The following is a 10,698-nucleotide window of genomic DNA, read 5'->3' as shown; positions in this document are numbered from 1 at the left end:
AAAGTTGTCTATTATTCAAATGTACACAAAACGCTGACACATGAATTTAAGAACAGTTACTAATACCCAACTACGTAAGACAGGCAAAACAAGAGAAAAATAACAAAAAACACAATGATATTCAAAATCGTAGATACTTTCAGACATCAAATAATAAAATACGTGGCCGTTCTTTAAATACGTAAAAATCCCTACAACTAATATTGGATACTATAAACGGAACAAGTTTTTTTTTTAAACTGTTTATTTGATGTCCATCATATCATTTACGAAATGCGCGTCTTGCGTACTCAATTATAACCTGGTACCTTTGATAACTATTTTTTATTCTTGTCATGCCAGTTTTAAAACACTTCCGAAAGGTGACCAGACATCAGTCTTCACCTCGAGATTGAAATGAAATAGCTGCAACTGGAGAGAATGTTTGCAAATTTACCATGTTATTTAAAAAAAGATGATTTCGTAAAAAGTCATGTTAATGACACTTATGTTTCAGAAATGTGTTGTTTGGTCGAATGTCCCGTATGCATATATATCGAAATAATGTCCAGAAAAAAAGCAGCGTACACATTGAACATTTTTAAAGAGATACGAACTGTTAAAAATAGTTGAATTGAAATTTGTCAATCCTTAATCACTAAAGCTTCTGCATAAAGTGCGGACAATAGTTCATTCTTACTTCAAGTACATACTATTTTCATTTTTAGATCCAAAACATCTTTGTTACATTTCATCTTGTACGGAATTGTGCTGGTGAGTGCGTAAATCTTAGTTTTGATGACAATTAATCAGTAAAGAAAAGATTAAAAAGTATGAGACGTATGTTTAGAAGTCGGACGGAAGTTTTGTAAATCATTATCATTATAGTTATACATAAATTATGTTATTGTCTTTAAATATCTAAGTTAACTCATTTGGTAAGTTCATTTCTTCTAAATCAAAAATAAAAATCCGAGTTTATTGATGATTTTGATTTTTGATTATATCAAAACACAAGTTGTCTAATTATGATTTCAAGAAATGGTTAATACAAATGATATGATAAATTTTATGAAGCTGTATGTAATGAAAAAAGAAAAAAAACTTTTGACTACAGTAACAATGAGATTTCGTTTGATATGTTTTGAAAATAAGATAAATATTAGTAGACTAATTGGTAAAACGGCCGATGATATAAAACCAAATCAAATGTCGAAGAGAATCTGACAAAACCGTGACAAACAAGAGGAAACAAGCCAAATTACAAATAGTTTAATAAAGAAGACAAAAACATTACTAGATATGTTCACAAGGAGAATTATTTGTTTTAAAAGGATACATGCATGGTCTGAAACAAAATATTTCAGATATGTAATATAGGAACACTCGGATTGGCAATATACGTTCGGTATGATTCCGTGTTTGGAAACATAGATATACAGGCACTGCTGTCAGAATTTATAATAGCAGATCAAACACTGACCAGAGCACTCAACATGTTTTCCACTGTTCTTGTTACTTTTTCATCTGCGTCGATTGTTCTCTTGGTATACACAGTTTGTTCTATGGCGTCGTCTAAATGGAAAAGGCTGCAGATGTTTATTGTAAGTGAAAACGAGAAACGTACAAATATATGTAAGGTTTATAATTTAAGAATAGCTAAATTAACAAAAGAAAACAGGAAAAAAAGAAATCACTCGAGAAATATTAAAAGAAAATAATACTCAAAACGCATAAGGTTAATATCAAATGTGAATTTGGGAGACAACAGTCTGATGAATTCATAAACTCATTCATAAATGTGTACGAGAGACGTACATTTCGTCTGCATAAGTCTCATCAGTGCCGTTCGAATAAAAATACTAAACAATAACAAATTAACATAGAGATCTTTGATGATCGAAATTTTCGAATGATTTTTTAAATACAGTTAGGGTTATATACAATAAATATTCCTGTAAGGTCAACTATAACTCAAATGATTTCATGATAAAGTAACTCAATTATGATATTTGTGGTCAAAAGATTTGTCCCAGGATTTTGGCGGTGTTCGTGTTGATCAGTATATATATGTATATTGTTGTTTGTCTGTTGTTTTCTTTCGTCTTCTTTTTGCCATAGCATGACCATTTTATTGCTGATTTATTGGAAACATATCAAATGTATGAGGTCGCAAAAAAAAACCCGTTGACTCAAATTTAGTGAATGGAATTTGGAACTTCACACATGCTATTTATGTTCTAATATTCAAAAAATACATTTATTGGTACTTCAAAATCGTTCATCAATTACAAACTAATTGAACATATTCATTTGTTTGGAACACTTTTCTGGATTTTTTTTCACAATGAATGCAAAGACGTAAGCATTTTAAAAAGCAAGAAAAAGAGATGGATAAACAGATAGTACATTTATTTTTTTAGCAAATGCACCATCTATTCCTTTTATAGGGATTTAGAACCTTAATTTGAAATTGTTTATTTTATTATAAATCAACGCCGAAATGTGTAATGATGCATTTCAGGTCCAGGAACTCACAGCACTTTACTTCCTTATTGTTAATTTTTTTTTTCATTTCAAAGTTGAAAAAAATGTATCAATCACGTTAGAAAGATAATGTAACTAACGCTACTAAAGGCAAAAGACAAAACAACTATTGCCTTTACCACGCCAGGTATGGTACCGTTGCTTTTCACTTGATTCGATGATTGTTAGTGTTTGATGTTGTCAGTGTTTTCGAACTTTCTCTTTTAAATTTTGCTATGGACCTTAGTATTTTGAGCATACTTTTTTTTTCATATGTTCAAGATACCTTCTCATCTAAAACAAAATCAAGAATATTTGATAGTAACATAAAAAGAAACGAAAAAATTGACAGGAAATATATGTTCAAATGCGCAATAAATATTGTATCCAATTTAATAATGATAAAGAAAAAAAAAAAAAAACTTATGTAGCTTTCGCTTATGGTAGGACTTAACATCAGTGTATGAAAAAAAACAACCAAGTAGTGTAAATTAGTCGATTGTATTTAACAATGAAGTGAACTAAATATTATTACTATTCAGAATGTAGGATTGTGGTGTTTTATGACAGTGGTAAATCTAGTTCAAATTGGCTTGTGGAAGGAGTTTATGTCACAGGTAAATCACTTTGAATGATGTTGACCAGTTATAGTATGCAATTTAATTGAATATGGTAATGAAAAATATGTCATAGATACCATTACCCGACCGAAGAGCAACAGAAGGCCACGTATGTGTCTTAAATGCAGCGAAAAAACTCGCACCCGGAAGTTTGCCTTATCTGGCACCTACAAATATGTGTACTAGTTCACTGAAGATGAACGTCAAAAATAAACTTCAAAACATATAAGTGAATTCAAGTTAAAAAAATCACACAAGACTTACATATTTATGTAAGCAAAACCGGCAGTCTAATTCATTTATTAATGCAAATCATTTTTCTTATCAAGATAAAGCATACACTTATTGTTCAGACTACAAATAAGTGAATGAAAGATTCATGCGACTGTCATACAGGTAAGACGTTTAGCTAGATATAAAACCAGTTTTAATTCATCATTTTCTACAGAAGGAAATACCTGTACCAATTATTCAGTCGTCTGATGAGTTGGAGCTTTTGATTTTGCCATTTGATAATGGATTTTCCGCTTCGATTTTCCTCGGAATACAGTTTTTTGTTATTTTACCTTTGCAATCATACAGCTTGATAATTAAGGTTTAAATGAACTTCAGTACGATATTTAAACAATACTTGTCAGATCAGTTTTAGACAGATTCTTAAAATATATAGTTACTGCTTTAAATCATCTTCTTTGGGTATTTAATTAGTTAATTCCGGTGTGATCTGATGAACTTTTTCCCCACTGATTCCCAACTTTTATTGTTTGTATGTATATTCCATTGGAATTAGAAAAAAGAATTGGATGTTTTTTGGCTTACAAAATGTCACCGGTACAAAAAAAAAGGTTGCTTCACACGAATCGTAAAAGTATATTTAACTTCAAATGCTATTTGAATGTGAACAGAAACAATATTATTTTTTCTAAAGGCAGACACAGATATAGAACACCGGATCAGTATAAAATACGTAAACAGCCATTACACCTATATGTTTTCTCATGCGTCTGGACACTACGACAGAGAAACATCACTATCATGGAATACATTATTTGTAAAGGTTCGTTATTGTTATGGCTAAATGTAGGTTGTTCATTTAAATGGACTTGTTGATGAAAGTCTTATACGGATGTAAGCTGCAGAGAAGGAAAGAGGTAACAAGCCTTAGTGATAACAACATGAGTTTCAGGAGAAAAAGTCGATTGTACATGTAATGGTTGAATTGATAATGGTAATCCATAAATGTACAAATTGTATTCTTACATATATCCGTTTTAGCCTGATTACCTTTTTTTGTGCATTTGTTAAGTCTACTATCTTCTGAAAAACACTAGCTGCACCCTTTCAACCAAGTAAATTTCCGATACAAAGACCTATAGGGGTCAGATGTTTAGCCAAATACAAAAGTATGGTGATCCATGCAAAGCAAATGTCGTTGGAAGCAAAATTCATTACAATTTTACCAAATTCATAGTACAAATATAATGTTGGTGCACAATAATGACGTCATAGTGACATCATACATTTTTAAATGCATGAGATTGTTTATTTGTCAGATATATTTACATATTTTTAACTAATTGTATGATATTATTAATGAAGTAAAAGTTTGCCCTGGTATACAGAATAATCATTTATTTACATAGGCCAAATGCTGTGGTGTAAGCACTGAAGTGTTCGCCCTATTCGGAACATCAAACTGGAGGTACCAGGCTGATTCAAACTCCCAATATATTCCTGTGCAATGTTGTAAATCTCAAACAGAAGTGTATCCTTATGGCAGTGAATACGATTTCAACTGTACACATTCACTTTTAAGCGGTTATTACCATGATCAGGTAAGTTTTTCAAATATGTAAATGTTCTACATTTATGCCGACAAAAAATAAATAAGGGCGGTGGTTCTCTCTCCATTAACTATAGCTTCCTTTCTTTATAGACACTATTAAATAGTGCTGAAAGAAACGATACACCCTTACAATCAATTATTCAAGCAATCTTCATAAGACTCATCAGTAACGCTCATATCAAAATATTTATAAAGCCAAACAAGTACAAAGTTTAAGAGCATTGAGGATCCAAAATTCCAAAAAGTTGTGCCATACACGGCTAAGGTAATCTATGCCTGGTATAAGAAAATCCTTAGTTTTTCGAAAAATTCAAATTTTTGTGACAGGAAATTTATTTAAATGACCACATAATTGATATTCATGTCAAATCGAAATGTTGACTACTGGGCTGGTGATACCCTCGGGGACGAAACGTCCACCAGCAGTGGCACCGACCCAGTGGTGTAAATAGTTATCAAAGGTACCAGGATTATAATTTAGTACGCCAGACGCGCGTTTCGTCTTCGTAAGACTCATCAGTGACGCTCATATCAAAATATTTATAAAGCCAAACAAGTACAAAGTTGAAGACCATTGAGGATCCAAAATTCCAAAAAGTTGTGCCAAATACGGCTAAGGTAATCTATGCCTGGAATAAGCAAATCCTTAGTTTTTCGAAAAATTCAGAGTTTTTTAACAAGAAATTTATTTAAATGACCACATTATTGATATTCATGTCAAATCGAAATGTTGACTACTGGGCTGGTGATACCCTTGGGGACGAAACGTCCACCAGCAGTGGCACCGACATAGTGGTGTAAATAGTTATCAAAGGTACCAGGATTTAAATTTAGTACGCCAGACGCGCGTTTAAAGCTACTAATAATGTTTCCACAAAAGCTCAATAAATGGTCTACCTTAACAATGCAGGTCTTATATTCGTGTCATGATTTATAGCCAAATATAAGCCATATTTGAAGAACAGTTTGGATTGTTGTTGTATAAGCGTCTGGTTGTCCTTAAAATTGTTTTGAATTTAAAAATGAGTTGAGAACCGACGAACAGTGCTTTTTTGATGCACTATAACAATGTATTAAGCAAACTTGTTATGTTGTATGACTTTAGATCAAAAGGGTCGATACTGCAGCTGATTGTCTGCCGGAACCCAAGGTTATCGCTAACAGGATAGTACATACTCAATGATTGATTTTGTGATTTTCGATAACTCACAGATACAACCTAATGAGCACTTAAATATGTTTATACATACAGACAAACTTATGTTTATTTGCAGGGATGTGATACAGCAATAATAAATAGATTGGAATCATACAGTGTCCCGTTTTTTGTATTCATATCAATCGCTATTACTGCTCAGGTACGACATACCATTTTCATATATTGAGAATTAATGATTCATTATCTAAAGACGTGTTGTTTACATTGTAATGTTTGTAAACAAATTCTTATAGAAGATGGCGGTGTGAAATTGATAACTTATTCTTAAAATGTTTTCTAGAGAAAATCAAACAATACAAATGATTTTTATGCAGGATGTAATGATGTTTTAATTCATTCGTTCTTATGTTGTACTGTTATACCACTGTCCCAGGTTAGGTGGAGGGTTGGGATCCTGCTAATATGTTTAACCCCGCCACATTATTTATGTATGTGCCTGTCCCAAGTCAGGAGCCTGTAATTCAGTGGTTTTCGTTTGTTTATGTGTGACATATTATTTTTTCGTTCATTTTTTTTACACAAATAAGGCCGTTAGTTTTCTCGTTTGAATAGTTTTACATTGTCTTATCGGGGCCCTTTATAGCTCACTTTGCGGTATGGGCTTTGCTCATTGTTGAAGGCCGTACGGTGACCTATAGTTTTTAATGTCTGTGTCATTTTTGTCTTTTGTGGATAGTTGTCTCATTACCAATCATACCACATCTTCTTTTTTTATATTTGAATGAATAAATGGCAAACTGTTTATCCACTTTTTAACATATTAAAGAAAGCACGACAGTAGTTTCATACTCAATATATCTTTGATGTTGCTACATAGAAATAAAAATTAATGCATGCTTTTAACTTGGCTCTTTCGGTTATATCATATCAATGATGTAGCAGTCTGCTCTAACGTTAAATAGTACAAAACAAGTAGTCGAGATACAAATTATTCTGTGTTTTTCATATCATTCTGATTACAATCGTCCACTAATACGTTTAGAAAAAACATTATACTAAGGATTTTCTACCCACGGAATGAATTATCTTTAATGTATATGGCACAACTGTTTGAATTATGGCTCCACCATACTCTAAATCATCGTATTTTTGTGCGCCATTTAAATTTCTTAAATCATGCAACAATGTTGAGTCTTTCGAACACAAAACACGCATTTGGAGTACAAAAGTTTGTCCTGGCATATATATGGGTTCATCTTAATGAAGTAAAGCACTTTTTTAGTGAACATGTTTTCTAAATATCATTAGAGGGGCGACAAATACTAGAGGGACAATCAAACTCATAGATCGAAAACAAACTGACAATGCCATGGCTCAAACAGAAAACGACAAATAGACAAATAGCAGTTCACAAGGCACAACATAAAAAACTAAAGACTAAGCAACACGAACCCTATAAAACGTGTTTACTCTTATCACAGTAAAACGTGTCAGCTATATTCTACAGCATAGTTCTAAATAGCATGAAAACAATATCATCTGTTGTTTCTTTTATTCTAATTTATATAGTTTGGTATCATAGCAACAACCATATTCTATGAATTTATTATGACAAAAAGAGATAATGCAATAGGTGCTAAAGTAGAAACATCTAGTGAAAATATCGAATTGAAGGAACTAAAGGAAAGTGAAGAATCATAACAGAACTAGGGAACACGTCTTCTTTGTTAGAAAATTTGAATAGCGTTAGTTATTTATGTCTTTACATAATGCTTAATTTCTAGTTTTTCTGTGTTTATGCTTGCATTTGTCTACTGTTAACAAACTGTTGTTTTCATGACAACAAAGAACGATTTGGTTTTAAATGAATGAGGACTGTCTTTTTATTCAAGTGTTACATATTTGAAATATTATTTATTATTTTCATGTAGCTATTATTAAATTGTGATACAGATAAACAATAACATTCTCTTTCAAATAAGAATGCCCCGCATATCCTGATATCCGGATCAAGGGGACTATGCTTTCCAATAATTACCTTTAGTTCTAAAGGAATGGCAGGCAGTGTCACTGTGGAACACCTGATGAAACTTATGGAGTGTATGTGGCTACATTTGTATTTACTATGTAAAGTTTTGTTTTTTCTTTTGTCATTATATGTTTTTTTTCGTGGTATTGTAAGCATTTCTTTCACTTACGATTTAATTTTGTGTGATACCATACTCATGTTGTTTTAGATAAGTTAAAACATAAATCACATAGTACCTATACGTTTCTGACCGTTTCTTTTCCCGTTTGAACGGTTAGTACTTGTATTTTTTAACGCCCTTTATATCTTCCTGTCCGGTGTGAGCCTAGGCCCCGTGTTGAAGACCGTACCTTGGCCTATAAAGGTTTACTTTTATAAATTGTGACTTGGATAGAAAGTTGTCTCCTTGGCACTCATACTAAATTTTCTTATATTTATTTAAGTGATAGCGAAACCAATTGGAATGCCACATTATTATTTTGATGCATAAATTGAAAAAAGTATACACCACTTCTGTGTGAATGTCATGAGGAAAAATTATGAGTTTTTCTATGAAATAAAACAAAGATTTAATGGGGTCTTTTATATGTGACTCTGCGGTATGGGCTTTGGTCAATGTTGAAGGCAGTACGATGACCTATAGAGGTTAATGTCTGTGTCTCGTGTTCTCTTTTGGAGAGTTGTCTCATTGGCAATCTTACTATATCGTCTTTTTTTTAATGTATGTCAATTCTGCGCTTTGTTTTATAGGCTAACATTATGTCTGCTTGTTTAAACACGTACACACGTTTCATAGTAAAATAAAGTTGCCGATAATGACTAGAATAATCAGTTGAACACGCGATACATCCTTTAACAGTGGGTTGTCAAAGAGGGACGAAAGATACCAGAGGGACAGTCAAACTCATAATCCGAAAATAAACTGACAATGTCATGGCTAAAAATGAAAAAGACAAACAGACAAATTTTGTTGTTGTTTTTTCTGTGGCCGAGTTGTTGTCTCTTTGACACATTCCCCATTTCCATTTTCAATTTTAAACAGTAATACACATGAAACACCATAGAAAACTAAAGAATAAGCAACACGAACCCCACCAAAATACAAGGGTGATATCAGGTGCTCCGGAAGGGTAAGCAGATCCTGCTCCAACTCACCGCATGATCTATTTTTTATATTCAATTATCGTTTCTGCAAATTCTACATAAAATGAATATGCAGAAAATGTTTCACATCAAACTTATTTCAAATGAACAATTAAATATTTGTTCTTGGTTAATTTTTTGTACACACATTAATCTGTTAGTTTTCTCGTTCGAATTAGGGTGTAAAATGTGGTCAAATATAATGCCTACCCATGTTAAAATGAGCATAGAGCATGACATGAAGGAATTATTTCGATTCTAATAGAACAAATACAGTATTTTTATAGGTCGAAGCGTACGAAATTACCGTAAAAATGTTTGGCTGTTCCCGTTTCCTCCTCGAGGAGTCTGTGCATTGCATTTCATATTTGATAAGTTTAAAATCTACGAGTAGGATAAGTATATGTTGTTTCATAAAAATATATAATAAAAGTTTGTGTTAGCTGCCTAAATGCATATATTTTAAAGGATAACGATGGAAATAACGTTAATATAAACAGTAAGTTTGTGCGCATGTGTCAAACATATTTTGTGCTCATTAGAACACGGCTTTGTTTACAAAGCGTTATAAGGACGTCATATTAGAATCATTACTTATTCATATTAACTACAGTTTGAATCCGTGTTCAACATTCATATCGTATAAAATAGTGAAGCGTGTGACTGATAATTTGATATACTACTTTTTTTGTAATTTCGAAACATTTCTCAATGTCCTGATAAAATATCATGTTTTCATTGAAATATCAATGACATTAAAAGCACAACTATGAAGCTGACTATAACCATCTCAGTCTACACCCCACTCAAATGAATTGCCTATAATGGCTAGAGGTATACTAGGAGGGTTAAGATCTTACAAAACCAGCCAAATGTAAGGATCAGGACAATGAACACCACGCTTTATTAATCTATGCGTTCGAACCGCTCTGCTGGATTTAACATCACCAGGAACTGTCAAAGCCGAATATTTGTCAATCAATGGTGGAACGGTCAAAGGTTAAACGTACTTAATGACCAATAAGATAAAAAAAATTAGGAAATCCATCCAAGGTCAGCTTTGCCTGTATTTTGTTTTGTTTCCAAAACGGAAAAAAAACCAACTGTGTTTGGTTGACAAAAAATTCATCCTTGTCGCTTTCCGTGTTTTATTATATTTAAACAATTTTTGAATTCTACAAAATACTAATAACTTATATTTGTAGGTAAAGAATGTTAAGACTTGGTCTCACAATCAATTTATTGATACATTAATGATTTCTATGCTCATACTAGCACTGCACAACCGACTTCAAATTAACATTACATAAACAAATTCCAAGTTATAGACACGGAAGGAATATTGCGACTCTTCTACACTCTCACAGCAACCAAATAAAACAAAAATGAATATCCT

The 10,698-nt window shown here is 32.2% G+C and overlaps 1 protein-coding gene and 1 long non-coding RNA gene across 2 annotated transcripts in view; one reads left to right on the top strand and one right to left on the bottom strand.

The window, feature by feature from the left end:
* LOC139482701 (uncharacterized) overlaps positions 1 to 10,698 on the bottom strand; it is a 931,021-nt gene that overhangs the window by 444,590 nt on the left and 475,733 nt on the right. The gene's annotated exons all lie outside the window — the stretch shown is intronic.
* Positions 3,054 to 8,000, top strand: LOC139529655 (uncharacterized). Its single transcript, XM_071325510.1, has 5 exons — positions 3,054 to 3,122; positions 4,054 to 4,182; positions 4,769 to 4,960; positions 6,246 to 6,329; positions 7,700 to 8,000. Exons 1-5 carry the CDS (start codon positions 3,069 to 3,071, stop codon positions 7,829 to 7,831), a joined length of 591 nt encoding a protein of 196 aa, XP_071181611.1. The 5' UTR covers positions 3,054 to 3,068; the 3' UTR covers positions 7,832 to 8,000.

Source organism: Mytilus edulis, chromosome 7, assembly GCF_963676685.1.
Source record: "Mytilus edulis chromosome 7, xbMytEdul2.2, whole genome shotgun sequence".
Lineage (NCBI taxonomy): Eukaryota > Metazoa > Mollusca > Bivalvia > Mytilida > Mytilidae > Mytilus > Mytilus edulis.
Note: the sequence above shows the minus strand (reverse complement) of the source record. Positions and strands in the feature narration are given on the sequence as shown.

Excerpts from the sequence above, each read along its gene's own strand:
- LOC139529655 (XM_071325510.1), top strand. The coding sequence starts at position 3,069 with ATGACAGTGGTAAATCTAGTTCAAATTGGCTTGTGGAAGGAGTTTATG. Across the intron at positions 4,961-6,245 it reads GCGGTTATTACCATGATCAG|GGATGTGATACAGCAATAAT; the intron begins GTAAGTTTTTCA and ends GTTTATTTGCAG. Across the intron at positions 6,330-7,699 it reads CAATCGCTATTACTGCTCAG|TTTGGTATCATAGCAACAAC; the intron begins GTACGACATACC and ends TAATTTATATAG.